Source organism: Ammospiza nelsoni, chromosome 27 (assembly GCF_027579445.1).
Source record: "Ammospiza nelsoni isolate bAmmNel1 chromosome 27, bAmmNel1.pri, whole genome shotgun sequence".
Classification (NCBI taxonomy): domain Eukaryota; kingdom Metazoa; phylum Chordata; class Aves; order Passeriformes; family Passerellidae; genus Ammospiza; species Ammospiza nelsoni.
The window spans coordinates 6,029,868-6,048,013 of NC_080659.1; the positions used below are offsets into that span (position 1 = coordinate 6,029,868).

Below are 18,146 nucleotides of genomic sequence, written 5' to 3' on the forward strand. Positions count from 1 at the left end.
GTGAGGATTCCAGGCTCTTTCCTGGTGTCCCCTCCCAATGGGAGGGCTCAGAAGTGGTTCTGGCTGCTCCTGGGGGTTTCCCCAGGGATTCTCTTGGGCCTCGGCAGGCGATGCTGGTCCTGTGGGGAGATTTGCTGCCAAATTTTGAGATTGCAGCAAGGAAACCCAGCTGGATTTGGAGCAGGACCAGACACCGGACCTGGGAGCTGAGGCCTCGTGGAGAGGCCACGTGGACGGAGAGGTCTGTGATGCTTTTACAAATAGATAGAAATATATCTATAAACAGCATTTTAAACATTTTAAAGGTTTTTAAACCCCGTGGTTTTGAATTTCTCTGGTGCTGACTGGCTCTGCTATTGTAACTCTCAGTGAGAGCTGCCCTGGGCTTGCCAGGAGAAGTCTGGTGACAAAACCCATCCTTGGAACCCCCGGGATGGGACAGAAACTCTGCAGTGAGGGCACCTGGGCAGGGGGATGTGTTTGGATGGACCCAGGGAAATTCCTCCTCAGTTCTCCAGCCAGGAATTTGCCTTCAAGGGAGATATTGTCATTGCCATCCACTCCAAGGTAGCACTTGTCAGATTTCCTGATTAGTAATTTATTTTATTTAATATTTTGTTGAAATCTTCATGCTTTGACACAGTTTGTTTTTGTTTTTTTTTTTAATTTTTATTTTTGTGATTAGTTGAGCTCCTTATCCCCATAGCATTTATTCCTTTGTTGGTGGGAAGTTTTTTTGTCCTGGGTGTTTTTAGCTGCTAAACTTGGGGAAGAGGAAATGTCCCAGGGGGTTTGGTGACGGAGTAATTCCAGAAAAACAAGCAAAAAACTGAATTAATTCACCTCTGATGTCACTGTGGGTGAAATGGAGGTGGGAAACCAACAGATTGGTGAGGCTACAGCAAAATTGCAAGGGTGGAATCTCAGCAGGGACCCACAGAGGGGTCAGGGAGGGATCAGCATCTCCTGGTGAGGTGTTCCCTGTCTGTCTGTCCGTCTGTCCATCCCTGGTTCTGCACCCCTGGGTGTGTCTGGGGGTGCCCTGGCAATGTTGGGGGTGCCCTGGGTGGATCTGGGGGTGCCCTGGATGAATCTGGGGGTGCCCTGGCAGTGCTGGGGGTGCTCTGGGGATGCCTTGGATGAGTCTGGGGGTGCCCTGGCAGTGTCTGGGGGTGCCCTGGCAGTTCTGGAGATCACCTGGATGGATCAGGGGGTCCCTTGGCAGTGTTGGGGGTGCCCTGGATGGGTCTGGGGTCCCCCTGGCAGTTCTGGGGGTGCCCTGGCAGTGCTGAGGGTGCTCTGGGGGTCCCCTGGGTGTATCTGGGGTGCCCTGAATGTGTCTGGAGGTGCCCTGGGTGTGTCTGGGGTCCCCTCCTGGCAGTGCTGGGGGTGCCCTGGATGGATCTGGGGGTCCCCTCTGTATGTCTGGGGGTCCCCTGCCATGCTGAGGATGCTCTGGGGGTGCCCTGGGTGGGTCTGGGGGTCCCCTGGGGGTGCCCTGGCATCTCTGGGGTCCCCCCTGGCAGTGCTGAGGGTGCTCTGGGGGTGCCCTGGGTGGGTCTGGGGGTGCCCTGGCAGTTCTGAGGGTGCCCTGGGTGGGTCTGGGGGTGCCCTGGCAGCTCTGGGGTCCCCCCTGGCAGTGCTGGGGATGCTCTGGGGGTGCCCTGGATGGGTCTGGGGTCCCCCCTGGCAGTGCTGGGGATGCTCTGGGGGTGCCCTGGATGGGTCTGGGGTCCCCCCTGGCATCTCTGGGGTCCCCCCTGGCAGTGCTGCTGCCCCAGGCTCCAGCACACGCAGCAGCAGCTCCGTGGGCAGAGCAGCTTCCCCACGTGGGTTTGCTCAGCCTGGGGAATTAAATCCTGCTCAGCACCTAAAAATATTCATTAAAATATTCATTTCTCTGGCTGCTCCCTGCCGTTCCAGGGGAAGATCCCCGTGCCTGCTGGGGGCCCTGGGTGTGTCAGCATTAAAAATCCCATTTTTTGGGGAAGATTTTGGGCGTTGCTTTTCCTCCTGATCTGTGTTTGGGAAGCTCCATGTGATCAGTTCCTTAGAAAACATAATTTATTTTATACTCCTTTTTTTTAGGGGGATTTTTGGGAAGTTAGCCTGAGGTTGTGTTTATAAAAGGTGTCTTGGTGGTAGAGAAATTTCCTGTAGCCCAACTGGGGGAAAATGGCATTAAACTAATTTTATTTAATATGACCTAAATTAAATACTTAGGGGTTGGGTTTGTTTTTTTTTTTTTTTTTTTTTTTTTTTTTGGTCCAATTCCCAAAGCTTTTCCTATTTTCCTAAAACTAATCCCTCTTTTCTTTGGGAGTAGGACATCAAACTGATGCAGAGCTTCAAAAATCTGATGTTTTACCGAATCCCATTTGCTTTCCACATCATCAATTAACAGAATTTGCTAATTTGCACTGACTGGGAGACCTGCTGCCAACCCAGAAACTTTGTGCTGGTGAATAAAAGGAAGTTCAGGTGGAGCTCATTCCCATGCCTGAAATGTGGGGAAAACGTCCAAAAAAATCTGAAATTTTGGGGTGCTGTGAGTGCAAAACCGTCTGTGGGAATAAAGGTTCAGGGGGGAAACGGGGCTGAGGAGTTTTGGTGTGGAAGAGAGGATTTGGGGACGTTCTGCTGGATTTAGGGTCTGGTGCCATTCCTCTGCCTGCAGCAGGGTCTGCCCCGCGTGGTTGGGATGACAAAATTCAATTGTTCCAGCCCCAAAATGCTGCAGGGGAGCTCCAGAGACTCAGCAATGTCCCAGCTGGGGGATGCTGCTGTGGGAGGTGAATTAAAATTGGGAATTTGCTTTAAAACCCCAGGAAAAAGGAGTTTGGGAGGCTCCTGGCCTCCAGGATCCCTGGAAGCGAATTAAACTGGGAAATCTGATTTAAAATCACAGGGAAAAGGAGCTTGGGAGGCTCTTGGCCTCAAGAATTCCTGGAGATGAAATAAAACTGGGAATCTGCTTTAAAATCCCAGGAAAAATGAGTTTTGGAGGCTCTTGGTCTCCAGGATTCCTGGAGATGAATTAAAATTTGGAAATTAAAATTAAAATTTGAAGTCTGATTTAAAACCTCAGGAAAAGGAGCTTGGGAAGCTCTTGGCCTCCAGATTCCCGTGGGATTTGACCCTTGGGGATCCCTCCCATCCTGAGGGGTTCTTTGGGGTGGTTAAAGGATTTTTGGGGGGTTTTTGGGGGTGAAAATTGGAATTCACCTTCCCCGGAGCATCCCCTAAGCTGCCGAGCAGAGGGAGAGGAGGGAAGGGATGGAAAGGTGAGGAAGAGGGTTTGGGGCAAGGTTGTGGCAGAGGCTGCTGAGCTCCCAGAGTTATTCCAGTTATTCCCTGCAGGCTTGGAGACGGCATTAAAAAAAAAAAAAACTAAAAAAGTTGCTGTGCTTTGGGATAAATTTGGGATAAATTTGGGATAAATTCAGGAGTTTTGGGGATGGTGATGCTCAGGGCAGGGAGTCATTCCTTGAGGCAGGGAATGAGGGAATTGTCACCTCCGTGGGATTGGAAAATCCCCACTTGGGGCTGAGCTCACCTGTGGCCAGGTGTGGATGGAGCATCCAACCCTCCCTGTGTGAACATTGACCCTCCCAGTGCCTCAGCAGCTGGAAATTGGGATTGTTCCAGGTGCTCACACTGCACAGCGTCCCAGGGGTGCTGGTTCGGGTAAGGAAAGGTTTAAAAAGCAATTTTAAATCCACGGAATTTGTTCTGATGCTCAAACAAATGACTTGGGTCTGGGTGGTCTTTGAGGTCCCTCCCAACCCAAACCATCCCTGGCTCCTCTGGCTCCTTGCCCTGGTGGGTGGAATTTTTTTAGGAATATTTTTTTGGGAATTGCAGGAGGAAGAGGAGGAGTTTCTTCAAACCCAAAATGGGAAAAGCCTGGGAAGGAGGGAACTGGGTGAATCCCACAGGAGCTGCAGCAGTGATGATGATGATGATGATGATGATGATGATGATGATGATGATGATGATGATGATGGGCTGGCCATGGGGGGTTGAGGGTTAATTCCTTTTCGTTCCTGGATTTCTCCCGAATTTCTCACCCCAGCCAAGGCTCAGACACGGAGCTGCTGCAGGGGGGAGTGGTGGTGTCCAAAATCTGACTGAAAATCAGGATCTTTAGGCATAAAAACTGTTTTCTCTATTTTTTTTTTTATTCTGATTTCCAGATTTCACCCCACAGCGCCGGCGAAGCTGTCAGCAATGAGTTTGTACAGATCCTTTCCCAAAGTAACTCCCTCTCATCTCCTTTTACTTTAATACTTTATCCAATAATATTTTAATGACTTAATTTTATTTTAACGATAGGAATTTCAGAGTTGCAAAGGCTCTTTCTAAATTTATTGACTTGGAGGAACCCCCACCCACTTGTTGATACCATAAATACTTGTCTTGATCTAGATGAATTTCTTATTTTTGCACCAGAATCCCTAATTTTTTTGCAGTATAAAGTGCACTTTTTCATAAAAAAAAAAAATAATCTTGTATTCCTGTCTGATGAGTGTCTTATGTGCTGAAAGGGAAATTCTGCCAAAACTCCAGAGCTGTTAATTCCTCGAGGTGTTCACTGAAACCTGGGAATAAAACCAGATTATTTTTAAGGCAAAACAGGGAAGGAAATGCCTCCCCACGTATGGGAATTGATGATGGGAAATGAAATTATCACTGCCCTTGCAGAAAACCCCGTGGGACTGCAGATCCCCTCTTTGGGTCCTCGCCTGCACCAGCCTCTTCAATCACAAATGTTTACTCTGATGATCAGGGAGTGCCTTGTCCTGTGCTGGGCTCACGTGTGGGAGGCAGGAGGGGATGGATTTACCCAGCGTGGGGTGGGAAATTTGGGCTGGAAACCCCTGGATTGGTGAGAATCCCAATTTTTATCCCTGGGTGCTCCTCGGGGGCTGCGCTGAGTGCTGAGGTGGGCTCACACTCACACACACGGGCAGCAAACAGAATTTCCATCTTCCCTTTTTGGTTGGGTTAACCCAAATCCTGATTATTTTTCTCTTCCATCCTCATTTTTGGGTGGGGTTAACCCAAATCCTGATGGTTTTTCTCTTCCATCCTCATTTTTGGTTTGGTTGACCCAAATACGGATTATTTTGCTGCTCCATCCTCACTTTTGGTTGGGTTAACCCAATTCCTGATGGTTTTGCTCTTCCATCCTCATTTTTGGTTGTGTTAACCCAAAGCCTGATTATTTTGCTCTTCTATCCTCACTTTGGGTTGAGTTAACCCAAATCCTGATTATTTTACTGTTCCATCTTCACTTTTTGGTTGAGTTAACCCAATTCCTGAGGGTTTTGCTGTTCCATCTTAACTTTTTGGTTAGGTTGACCCAATTCCTGATTGTTTTGCTCATGTTTGGTTGGGTTAACCCAATTCCTGATGGTTTTACTGTTCCATCCTCATTTTTGGTTGGGTTAACCCAATTCCTGAGGGTTTTGCTCACTTTTGGCTGGGTTGACCCAAATCCTGATGGTTTTGCTCATTTTTGGTTGGGTTAACCCAATTCCTGATTATTTTAATGTTCCATCCTCATGTTTGGTTGGGTTACCCCAATTCCTGATGGTTTTACTGCTCCATCCTCATTTTTGGTTGGGTTAACCCAATTCCCCATGGTTTTGCTCATTTTTGGTTGGGTTAACCCAATTCCCGGTGGCTTTGCTCATTTTTTGTTGGGCTAACCCAATTCCCCATGGTTTTGCTCATTTTTGGTTGGGTTAACCCAATTCCCCATGGTTTTGCTCGTTTTTGGTTGGGTTAACCCAATTCCCCCGTGGTTTTGCTCGTTTTTGGATGTTTTAACCCAATTCCCCCATGGTTTTGCTCGTTTTTGAATGTTTTAACCCAATTCCCCCGTGGTTTTGCTCGTTTTTGGATGTTTTAACCCAATTCCCCCGTGGTTTTGCTCGTTTTTGGATGTTTTAACCCAATTCCCCATGGTTTTGCTCGTTTTTGGATGTTTTAACCCAATTCCCCCATGGTTTTGCTCGTTTTTGGATGTTTTAACCCAATTCCCCATGGTTTTGCTCATTTTTGGTTGGGTTAACCCAATTCCCCATGGTTTTGCTCATTTTTGGTTGGGTTAACCCAATTCCCCCGTGGTTTTGCTCGTTTTTGGATGTTTTAGCCCAATTCCCCATGGTTTTGCCGTCTCCTTTAGGGGCGCGCTGTTCGTCCCGACCCTTCCCCAGCCCCGCGTGTCCCCGGTGGAGCCGCCCGGTGTCCGCGTGAGCGTCTCAGGTGTCCCCTCGCGCTCCTCGGGGCTCCCGGGGCGCCACTCCCGGCCCTTTGGGGTTCCTGTCGTGTTCTTGCAGTGCCTTGTAAACCCCAGCAGTGCCCCCGACCCCGAGGGGCTGCGGGCTCCCAGCTTGTACTGCCAGACTGGACTTTGTGATGAGGATTTGAGCCCCCGTTTCAAAGGAAATAAAAGAGTTTGACTCTGACTCTGAGTGTCCTCTCGTCTTTATTGGTTCTAAAGGTGGTGGTTGGTGCAGACCTGTTGCCCTGTCCGCCCTAAATGGTGTCCCCAGGTGTCACATCCACTCCTTTACCCCTAAATCCTGTCCCCAGGTGCCACATCCACATCCTTACCCATAAATGATGTCCCCAGTTGTCACATCCACACCTTTATCCCCTCCAGGGATGGGAACTCTGTGCTGGCAGCTTTCAAGCTTCTCTCTCTCTGCTCAGCGTGCCTTCCCCTCCCTGCCCGCATCCAGGAGCTACAGATGGATATTCTCTGAATTCTCTATATTCTCTATATCCTCTATGTTCACTATATTCTCTATAGGATATTCTCTATATTCTCTGTATTCTATTCTCTGTATTCTATTCTCTATATTCTCTGTATTGTCTACATTCTCTATATTCTCTATATCCTCTATATTCACTATATTCTCTGTAGGATATTCTCTATATTCTATTCTCTATATTCTCCACATTCTCCATATTCTCTGTATTTTCTTTTCTGTATTTTCTATATTCTCTATATTTTCTGTATTCTCTATATCCTCTATATTCTCTATATTTTCTGTATTCTCTATATTCTCAATATTCTCTATATTCTCTATGTTTTCTATATTCTCTGTATTCTCTTTTCTATATTTTCTATAGTCTCAATATTCTCTATATTCTATTTTCTATATTTTCTGTATTCTCTATGTCCTCTGTATTCTCTATATACTCTATATTTTCTGTATCTCTATATTCTCTATATTTTCTGTTCTCTCTATATTCTATATATTCTTTATATTCTCTATATTTTCTGTATTCTCTATATTCTCTATATCTTCTGTATTCTCTATATTCTCTATATTTTCTATACTCTATATTCTATATATTCTTTATATTCTCTATATTTTCTATACTCTATATTCTATATATTCTTTATATTCTCTATATTTTCTATATTCTCAATATTCTCTACATTCTCAGTATTCACTATATTCTCTATATTCTGTGCTGCAGGGTGGGATTCCCTTGTCCAGTTCCCAGCCAGCACCGTGGCTCCAGCCTGGAGTAAATCCCTGGAGGAAATCCCTGCGTGCTGCCCCTCAGGAAGCACAAACACCCCGGTGCCAGAGCATCTCCGAGGAGAGGGGAAGGTGCTCGTGGGGTGATGAGCCCTTCCCAAGGCACATTTCCATTTTTGGTGGTGGGACCAGAGGCATTTCCTGCCCTTCCCGGGCCTGAGGGGGTTGGGAATCCGAGTTAATCTTTGACCGTGGGTGCAGCCCAGGCAGGAATTTCTTTGTCCAAGTGGAGCAGAAGTCTCATTTTTGGGAGATGCCGTAAACTGGCGGCATCAAGAGAGAAAAATGTGATTCCTGCTGTGGCGGGGCAAAAGCTGGTTTTTTTTTTCTTGCTGAGCCATCGTGGTTGGCTTTGATTTGGAAACATCCAAAGGTCACCTCAGTGTCCGCTCGGCTGATGTGTCCTGACAGCAGCCAGCGCTGGGAAAACTGGGGCTGTGCCTTCCCAACCATCCCAGCTGGCAGCAGAGACACAGCCCTGGACCCTGTCCCTGAATCCTGCCCCTCTCCAGCCCTGAATCCTGCCCCTCTGTGCCCCTCTCCAGCCCTGAATCCTGCCCCTGAATCCTGCCCCTCTCCAGCCCTAATCCCATCCTTCTGTGCCCCTCTCCAGCCCTGAATCCTGTCCCTGGACCCTGTCCCTGAATCCTGCCCATCTCCAGCCCTAATCCCATCCCTCTGTGCCCCTCTCCAGCCCTGGATCCTGTCCCTGAATCCTGTCCCTGAATCCTGCCCCTCTCCAGCCCTGAATCCTGCCCCTCTGTGCCCCTCTCCAGCCCTGGATCCTGTCCCTGAATCCTGTCCCTGAATCCTGCCCCTCTCCAGCCCTGAATCCCATCCCTCTGTGCCCCTCTCCACACCTGAATCCTGCCCCTCTGTGCCCCTCTCCAGCCTGAATCTTGCCCCTGAATCCTGTCCCTGAATCCTGCCCCTTTCCAGGCCTGAATCCCATCCTTCTGTGCCCCTCTCCAGCCCTGAATCCTGCAGAGGGACAGCCCCCCTGAATCCCATCCCTCTGTGCCCCTCTCCACACCTGAATCCTGTCCCTGAATCCTGTCCCTGAATCCTGTCCCTGAATCCTGCCCCTCTCCAGCCCTGAATCCCATCCCTCTGTGCCCCTCTCCACACCTGAATCCTGCCCCTCTGTGCCCCTCTCCAGCCTGAATCTTGCCCCTGAATCCTGCCCCTCTCCAGCCCTAATCCCATCCTTCTGTGCCCCTCTCCACACCTGAATCCTGTCCCTGAATCCTGTCCCTGAATCCTGCCCCTGAATCCTGCCCCTCTCCAGCCCTGAATCCCATCCCTCTGTGCCCCTCTCCAGCCCTGAATTGAGGTGGGATGAAGCAAATCCCACCTGAGGTTTCCCGCCCCAAATAATTCCTGGAGCCTCCAGCTTCCCCTGAAGCCCCACGAGCTGCTTGGAGCTCCACGTGCTGGAAGCAGCAGCCAGCCCTTTTTGTCCTTTTGTTTTAAAAACACCATGAGAAACCACGAACTGCCTTTTTCCCAGGGAACCTCCCCCCTGCAGCGCCCACCTTGCTCAGCCTGAGTGGTTTTGGGGAGCACTGAGCTCCTGCAGGGTGTGGGAAGGACCTGATCCCGTTCTGTCGCTCCCAGGGGTGATGCCACCAATTCCCAGAGGTCTCTGGGCACTTTTTGGGGATCCTCTGCTCAACAGCTGTGAGGAACTGAGAGCCCTAAAACCTGGAAGGCAGCACTTCCCCTCTTGCTGCTTGCGGTAAGGAGCTCTGCAAAAAAACCCCACATTTTCTGCCAGCTCGGGCAGCTGAGGGGGATTTCTGCATTTTGGGGAGCTGGAGCCCTCTGGAGCCTCCTGCTCTGAGTCCTTACCAGGACCAGCGTCTGGAGAAGGGAAAAACGTGATTTGTTTGGAATCACAGAATGGTTTTCTTGGAAGGGACCTTAAAGCTCATCCCTGCCGTGGGCAGGGACACCTTGCACTGTCCCAGGGTGCTCCAAACCCCATCCAAGCTGGTCTTGGACACTTCCACACCTTTCCAGTGTGGAAATGGAGCTTCTCCTGGACTTCCCAGGGTGCTCCAAACCCCAACCAAGCTGGCCTTGGGCACTTCTACATCTTTCCAGTGTAGAAACTGGAGCTTCTCCTGGACTTCCCAGAGCTCCATCCTGCTCACCCTCAGCCCATCCCTGCTGCTCCTTCCCTGGGAGCAGCAATCCCCTGCTCCAGATCCACGCCAGGAGAGCTTTGCTGAGGTGAGGGACCCTCATGGGATGCATTAATTGGAGAGGAACCTTCATCCTGCTGGGAAAAGGCCCCCAGGAACCTCCCAGCCCTGAGTGAGTCCAGGAAGAGCTGAGGAAACGTGGGATGCAGAGGCTGCGCAATCTCCTCTCGCAGGCTGGTGAGGACACGCTGGGACATTTCATCATCCCTCGCTCAGGATCAAACCTCTGCTCCCAAAATCCCTCTTTTATGGCCCTGTAAATCTCTGGCTTCCACTGCTGGCGCCTCTGGGGGAAAACATCCGGCTCCAGCAACCTTTGCTGCTCCGGGAGTGCGTCACTCCTGGATGTGGGGCTCGCAGAAAATCCATTGCAAAAGCAGAACTTTGGGATTTCGGGGCTTCTGACGGGTCTTGCTCAATGTCACTGGGGAGGTCGGGGCCTCTTCCTGCACCCAGACACGCCAAGGGCTCCATTTTGGGTCTGGATCAGCACATTTGGCGCCCTGGGCATGGTGGAGGGGCTGGTGTGGGCATGGAGATGTCAGAGGGAAGGGAATGGTGTGTGGTGTGGTGGTTCTGCCCTTGTGCCATCCTGGGGTGATGCTCCCTCTCCTTTTCCCCCTGGATTTGGGGGGCTGGAGGGCTGCAGTCCCCCCGGATGATGAAATCCCTGGGACAGGAATCACAGCAGGCTCGGGGCTCTGGGAATTCCCTGTGGGAAGGTGCTCCAGGAGGGGAGCTCATCCCTGCCCAGCTGCTGGAGGGTGATGGGTGATGTCCCACACGGGACAAAACCCTGGAGACAAACCTGAGGTGTCCCTGTGAGCCACAGGTGGGGTTTCCTTCCAGGGTGGGAAGGGAAAAGCAGTGAAATGGGGAGGGGGCCTGGGGGATTCCTGCTCCTCCTCACCCATCCTGCTGCAAGGACGGATCCAGAGCAGGGCAGCAAAGCCAGGACCGGGGCAATCCCCTTCACATGACCCCGGTCATCCCGACAGACTTCTCCTTTCCCATGTTTTAGGGTGAAACTTCTTCCCCGTGTTTTAGGGTGAAATTTCTTTCCGTGTTTTAGGGTGAAATTTCTCTCCCATATTTTAGGGTGAAAATCCTTCCCCGTGTTTTAGGGTGAAACTTTTCCCGTGTTTTAGCGGAAACTTCTCCCGTGTTTTAGGGTACAATTTCTTTCCCGTGTTTTAGGCTTTCCCTCAGGCAACCCCTTGAGGACCCGGGTGAGAAAAGCCGGGGCAGGGCTGGAGCGAGTCCGGCGGAGGAGCGGGACAGGCAGCCCTAAATCACGGGATTGGAGCGGGACAAACAGCCCTAAATCACGGGATTGGAGCGGGACAGACAGCCCTAAATCACGGGATTAGCTCCCGTTTCTCCGGCGGGAGCACAGCCGGATCCCGGGCGCTCGGACGGACCTCGGGACACCGGGAATGGCCTCGCCTGCCCCGGGGGCCCGGCCCGTTCCCTCCCGCCACCGGCAGCTCCTCATCCCTCCGCTCACGTTTTCCTGCTCCAAGCATCCCTGAGGAGCAGCGGGGAGAGGGGCGGTGCCGTGCCGGCCCCCGGATTCCCCTGCCCAGCCCCGCTCTGGCACGGCTCTGGCACGGCTCTGCCCGGCACACGTGGCCCCGCTGGCTCCGTGCCACCGGCGTGCCCGGCTCCGTCCCGGCTGCCGCCCTTCGGGATGACGTAACCCCGGCCTCGGTTGCCTCAGAAGGATCCGGGCTCACCGGAGCCATCCCCCGGCCTCACCTGGCCGGTGGGACGAGGTCCGGTCCCGGTTCTTCCCCCGCTCCGCCCGCCCGCCCCATCCCCGCTCCGCCGGGATTTGGGAAGGGGCGGATCGCGATAACGGCGACCCGATAACAGGCCAGGAGAGCTGGCTGAGGGTGCGAGGATGGGAAACCCGCGCTCGGGATGCTCCCGCCCCGCACATCATCCCCTCTCCATCACCCCCAGGGCATTCCCCGAGCCGCGCCATCCCTGGGGAAAACCGCAGGTAGAAGGGAAATATTTGGGTCCGAAAAGGAATATTCCAGATTTTTTTTAAATCTCCGCAGCTGCAAACCAGCTTAGACATCACCCGCTGCAGCTCTCTCGGAGCTGCTGTCGGAAATCCCAGCGGAGAGGAGAGGAGAGGAGAGGAGAGGAGAGGAGAGGAGAGGAGAGGAGAGGAGAGGAGAGGAGAGGAGAGGAGAGGAGAGGAGAGGAGAGGAGAGGAGAGGAGAGGAGAGGAGAGGAGAGGAGAGGAGAGGAGAGGAGAGGAGAGGAGAGGAGAGGAGAGGAGAGGAGAGGAGAGGAGAGGAGAGGAGAGGAGAGGAGAGGAGAGGAGAGGAGAGGAGAGGAGAGGAGAGGAGAGGAGAGGAGAGGAGAGGAGAGGAGAGGAGAGGAGAGGAGAGGAGAGGAGAGGAGAGGAGAGGAGAAATTCCTGCTGGGAGTTCTCTCCGGCGTCACCCTCGGGGGAGGGCGGGCAAAGTTCGGCTCCTATAAAGCCAGGTCTGCTCCTCTTCATTCATTCCCCCGCCGGCCACAGCACGTCCGGCCCTTGCAGAGGAGTGGGAATCCCGCCCCGGATCCCTGCAGGATGCCGATGAGGGGAGCGATGCCGCGGATCGCCGCCCTCACCTGCCTGCAGCTCCTGCTGCTGCTGCGGGCCGCGCATTGCCGGCCCCACGCGTGGGACCAGGACAGGCTGCAGCTGGAGGCCGTCAAAAAGGCGATCCTGGAGCGGCTGGGGATGGCGGCTCCCCCCGCCATCCGGCACCGGCCGGACCCGGAGAGCATCCAGAGAGCGCAGCGGCTCTACCGGCGGGCAGCGGCGGAGCTGGCGGGCAACCGGAGCCGGGAGGAGGAGGAGGAGGAGGGAGAGGAGGAAGCCGTGCCCAGGCTGCACCGCCTGACCCCCACCCGTAAGTGGCCGCGGCTCGGTGTCACCCCCCGGCCCTCATGGCCCCCCGCATGTCCCAGCGCGTCCCGGCCTCGGGAATGTCACCCCGCTGTCCCGGGACATGACCGGGCATGCAGCACCGTGCCGCGCTCCTTACCCCGCTCCTTCCTCCGCCCTGGAACTGGGGACGAGCCGCGCTGGAGCCGCTGTGCCTAAAACCACAAAAAATCAGCGGGTTTGGGGATGGAAGGTTCGATCAGCCGGCTCGGGGCTCGGAGTGCGGCTGGAGGGGTTTGGGGGCGAGCGGGAGGGGGAAGTGGGGCGCCATCCCCCCGATCCCCAGCTTCTGCCCCAGTTCGGGGGTTTGTCTGCGTCTGGGAGGGCATTTAAATAATTAAATAAGTTAATTTATATTAAAATTTAAATTTAAATTAATTTAAATAATCCCCTCCTGCTGCTTGGGCCGGCTGGGGACGGTCGGGGGCTGGGTGGGTCCTGGGACTCCTTTTCTGGCACCGGGAGAGCTGAGACGCTCCAGCCAGGAATGGATGGGATGTCGGAATTTCCAGCACCCCTCAGGGTGTGGGTGATTCCCCGCAAGCAAAGGCTGGAGCTGATCCCAAGGCTGGGCTGATGAGGAATTCCCGTCTCTTACATCAGCTGTCACCTCTGTCCCCGCAGTGCTGCCCTGGCTGGACGTCCCCGAGGGACACCAGGACCCTCCAGGCCACCGGGACGCGCAGGGACAGCGGGAGCCCCTCGGTCCCCACCGCTACCGCCTGCTGCTGTCCCGCACCGCGGATTTCCAGCGGCGGCTCCGCGTGGTGCGGGCGGAGCTGAAGCTCCTCCGGCGGCCGCTGTCCCCTCCCGGCGCCTCGGTGCCACCTCGGGTCACCGTCTCCGCCCTGCCGGGGGCTGGGGACACCCCCCAGGTGCTGCAGAGCCAGGATCTGCGGGATTCCCTCGTTCTGGACCTGACAGGAGCCGTCCGGCCCTGGCTGGCCGGGCCCGAGCCCTCGCTGCGCCTGCAGCTGGAGTTCAGCGCCGACGTCTCGGCAGCCCTGGCCACCTCCGAGGGCAACACGCTGGAGCTGGAGGTGCGAACCCTGGAGACAGCAGCCCGGGCGGCCAGGCGAGCCCGGGGGCTGCAGGAGGAGTGCGGGAAGGGCGACGGGAGGTGCTGCCTGAAGTCGCTGCGGGTCTCCTTCCAGGACATCGGCTGGGCCGACTGGGTGGTCGCCCCCAGCAGCTACCACATGCGGTTCTGCGAGGGCTCCTGCCCGCACAACTACAAACCGGCCAGCATGCACGCCCAGATCCAGTCCCGGGTGCACTCCCTGTCCAAGGCGGCGCCTCCTCCCTGCTGCGTCCCCGCCGGCTACGACCCCATGGTGCTGATGCACCTGGACGGGCAGGGCAGGCTGGTGTCCAGCCTCTTCGAGGACATGCTGGTCACCGGGTGCCACTGTGCCTGACAGCTGCAGCTCCGCCCATCCCGGGGGGGCACGGCCATCCTGGCAGCTGCAGCGGCACAAAATCCACGTCCTGGGGCACCCCGAGCTCAGCCATGCGGTCTCCAGCTCCAGCATCCCCAAATCCAGATCCTGTGGCACTGAATTACTCATCTCCAGCCCTGGATCCACTCAGCCATGGAGTCTCCAGCTCCAGCATCCCAAAATCCAGGTCCTGCGGCACCGAGTGACTCCAACCAGCCCTGGCTCTGCTTCAGCCCTGGGGTCTCCAGCTCTGCCACCCAGCCCAGCCCCAGCATCTCCAGTTGTGACCTCTCTACCGAGATAACTGTTCCTCTGTCTCTTCTCCAATTTGAATCCATATTTTATTGAGCAGGTGGGTCCTTCCCACCCAGGAGACCCCGATGGGCTGGGGTGGGTCATGCCCAGGTGTCCATATCCCACTCCAAACCCTCTTCTCTGCTCAGAGACTTATTTATGCAACCCAGTTATTTATTTCTAACTTATTGTATTTTATAGCAAAATACCCTTTTTTTAAGGGGGAAAGATGGAGGGGCTTTTGTGATTTTTCTATTTTATATATTTCTATAAAACCCAAAGGATGTAATAACAATGAATAAAGTGATTGTAACAGGGGTTGTGCTGCTCCTCCTGCACACCTGGGGGGCTCTGCCAGGACCCCCAGCTCCCCTGGGATCTGCCTCCACACGGATTTGCTGGTAAATCCCCAGGGGTTTCCAGTGCCAGCAGGTGAGTAATGCCTGGGCACTGCTCCCAGAGACCTTTGGGCTGTTTGTGTCCTTGGGAAGGGCTCTGGGCACTGCTCTGACCCTGGGGGTGACCATTGCCCCATTCCCAGGTGCCTCCAAAGGGATGGGGGGACCCCCCCCGGGAGCTTGGTGGCACCCACGGTGTCCCCAAGGCCTCCCCATGGGGTGGCTCTGCTGTCACAGCTCCTTTCTGTCCCCTCTTCCAGCGTGATCTGGGGCTGTCCTGGGCTCAGCAGCTCCTGCCGGGGACCTTGGGGCAGGGGGAATGTGGGAGCTCTGGGGTGGGATGGGGATTTTGGGGGCCAGGGACTGGGGCATGCAAGCTGAGATGGCCTCTCTGGGGACAGGGACTGGAGACACCTGGCTCTTGGTGCCTTGGGACCCCCACTTTGGGGACAGGAGCTTCCTTGGGACCCCCACTTTGGGGACAGGAGCTCCCTTGGGACCCCCACTTTGGGGGCGCAGACTCTGGGACCCCCAGGCAAACCCCACGTCCTGCCCAGGGCTTCCCACAGACCACGAGCTATGCGGGTAATTAGCGATAATGAAACCATTTAATGGGGCACACTGAAGCCTCCCAGGGACTGGGGGGACACCCAGACGAGCCATGGGGTCCCTGTGTCCCCATGGGTCTCCCCAGGAGGATTAAAAAAGGAGCTTTTTCTTGTTCCCCAAAGCGGCAGATTTAGCAGGAGAAGATTGAGCAGGTGGCACCGGATGTCCCCAGCCGCCAGCCCGGTCCCGGGCGAGCTCTCCCTGGGCTCGAAAGGGGAAGGGGAAGCCGAGGCCGCGGTCAGCCCCGCCGCTCCCGCCGGCCCCGGGCGCGCCCGGCCCCGCCGCTCCGGTGCCGCTGCCGGCGGATGCGGCCGAGGCGTCCCCGCGGTCGGTGGCCGCGGCCCCGGGAGGAAATGTCAGCTCAGCCCCCACCCCCGCCTGAGAACCGGGGCGAAGGAGCGAGCCGGGGCTGCCGAAAAACCCGAAACACCCCGCAAAAGGCGCTGCCGCTGGATGTGCGTGGGAACCGCGCGTGGGGAATGTCCCTGTCCCCTCTGCGCTGGGGGAAAGGGACACAGAGGGTCCCCCCGGTGTCCCCCGGTGTCCCCCCAGCCCCTCACGGGTCAGGAGTGAGGTAGATGTCCTCGCTGGGCCCCAGGGTGTTGGCGTAGATGGGCTGGTCCCCGGGATCGGCCGCGCTCTCCAGGAAATAATCCTCGTGCAGCAGGACCTGGGGGCTGGGCACAGGGAATGGCACGGGGGGCACGGGTGGGAAAGGTGGAAATGATGAACAGGATGGGATGGTACAGCATGGGGTGGGGTGGGATGGGGACGGGATAGGATGGAACAGCATTGGGTGACGAGGGATGGGATGGGATGGGATGGGATGGGATGGGATGGGATGGGATGGGATGGGATGGGATGGGATGGGATGGGATGGGGTGGGATGGGTGGAAAGAGATGGATGGGATGGATGGATGGATGGATGGATGGATGGATGGATGGATGGATGGATGGAAAGGGATGGATGGAATGGGATGGATGGAAAGGGATGGATGGATGGATGGATGGATGGATGGATGGATGGATGGATGGATGGATGGATGGATGGATGATGGATGGATGGATGGATGGATGGATGGATGGATGGATGGATGGATGATGGATGGATGGAAAGGGATGGATGGATGTAAAGGGATGGATGGGAGGCAGGTTCAGCCCAGGATGGAGCAGGATGAGGCCGGATAGGGCAGGACAACCCACCAGGGCACGGCAGGGCAGGGAGGGGGTGGAACACTCCCGGAACGCCCATTCCCGGTGCCGGAGCCTCACCTGTAGCGCGGCTCCTGCCACGCCCGTGCCGATCCCTGCCCGGCAGCCGGGGCCGTGCCGGGGCTCACGAAGACGTTCTCGTAGTCGGGCCCGTCGCTGGCACCGGCGCTCCCGGCGTCCCGGCTGATGTAGCGGGGCTGGCGGGCGCTTCCAGCGGGGTCCTGCTTCCCCCGTCCCCCGCCGCCCGCCGCGGCCGCCGCTCTCCTCCGCCGGCACCAAAGCGCGGCCGCCGCCGCTGCCGCCAGCGCGGCCACCGCGGCCACCGGCCCGGCCACCAGCGCGGCCACCGGCCCCGCGCCCGGCCCGCACTCGCGGCCGTGGAACTCCGTGGCGTTGTGGGGATGCCCGTGCGGGGTGAGGCACTGGCAGAGGATGCCCCCGCGGGCGCAGGGCGCCAGGACGGTGCCCAGCACGTCGCAGCGGCAGGACACGCTGAGCGAGCGCAGCGAGGGCTGGAAGGCGGCGGCGGGCACGGCGGGCAGCGGGTTCCCCTCCAGCCGCAGGCTCCGCAGCGCCGTGGCGTTGCTGAAGAAGCCGCGGGGCAGCTCCCGCAGCCGGTTCCCGGCCAGGTCCAGCTCCTCCAGCCGCGGGCCCAGGCGGGCCGAGGGGCTCAGGGCCTCGATGCCGTTGTGGCCCAGCAGCAGCCGCCGGTGCCCCCGGAACGGGCTCCAGTCCAGCTCGGCACAGCCGCTGCTCCTGCTGGTCAGGTTCAGCTCTGGGGAAAGGTCCAGCATCAAAGGGAAACAGGGGGACACCAGGAGGATGGGGGTCACGGGGAGCAGCAGCAGCAGCAGCAGCGGGGCCGCGGGGCCCCCCATGGTCCTTGCGCTGCAGCGGGAGCCTGGTGGGAAACGGGAATCAGGACCCCCATTGCCTCCGATCGCCCCTCCCAGCGCAAACCAGCGCAGCCCCGTCTGGCCCCGGGCCCAGCGCCGCTGTGCAGCTCCCGGGGGTCCCGGCGGGGCATTTCCTGCCCCCCTTCCCCCTCCCAGCCGCCGCAGCCCCACTCGCCTGCGCTCCGGCCGCTGCTGCCTGGTGTGGGGAAGAGGAACAGGCGGGTCCGGCTGTCCCGTGTCACCCTGCCAGGGCGTAGCCGGCCCCGGGGAGGGGGGGGGGGGGGGCAGCAGCACCCCCACGTCAGCCCCCCCTGACCCCTGCCCGACCCCCGGCCCTTTCCTGGGGGGCTGAGCATCCCCCCGCACTGGCTGAGTGTCCCGGTGACCCCGGTGACCCGAGGGGTGGGGGACACGCGTGTGGGCACTCAGACCCCCCCCCGGCCGCACAGGGACCCCCCGAGTGTGAGAGGACCCCGGGGCCGGGTGGGAGCCGGGGCACTCTGTGGCTGTGTCCCCTGGCAGGGTGGGTGTCCCCATCCCGGTGTCCCCTCCCCGTGTCTGCAGCTCAGCGTCCCC

General features: G+C 56.7%; 2 protein-coding genes across 2 annotated transcripts; one reads left to right on the top strand and one right to left on the bottom strand.

Annotated features, from left to right (window-relative positions):
- Positions 1-12,380: 12,380 nt before the first annotated feature.
- Positions 12,381-14,140, top strand: GDF15 (growth differentiation factor 15). Its single transcript, XM_059489599.1, has 2 exons — positions 12,381-12,687; positions 13,347-14,140. The coding sequence occupies exons 1-2, from the start codon at positions 12,381-12,383 to the stop codon at positions 14,138-14,140; spliced, it is 1,101 nt and encodes a 366-aa protein (XP_059345582.1).
- Positions 14,141-15,451: 1,311 nt separating this feature from the next.
- LRRC25 (leucine rich repeat containing 25) lies at positions 15,452-17,495 on the bottom strand. Its single transcript, XM_059489565.1, has 2 exons — positions 16,735-17,495; positions 15,452-16,139 (listed from the first exon to the last, which is right to left on the bottom strand). Exons 1-2 carry the CDS (start codon positions 17,466-17,468, stop codon positions 16,019-16,021), a joined length of 855 nt encoding a protein of 284 aa, XP_059345548.1. The 5' UTR covers positions 17,469-17,495; the 3' UTR covers positions 15,452-16,018.
- Positions 17,496-18,146: the final 651 nt, after the last annotated feature.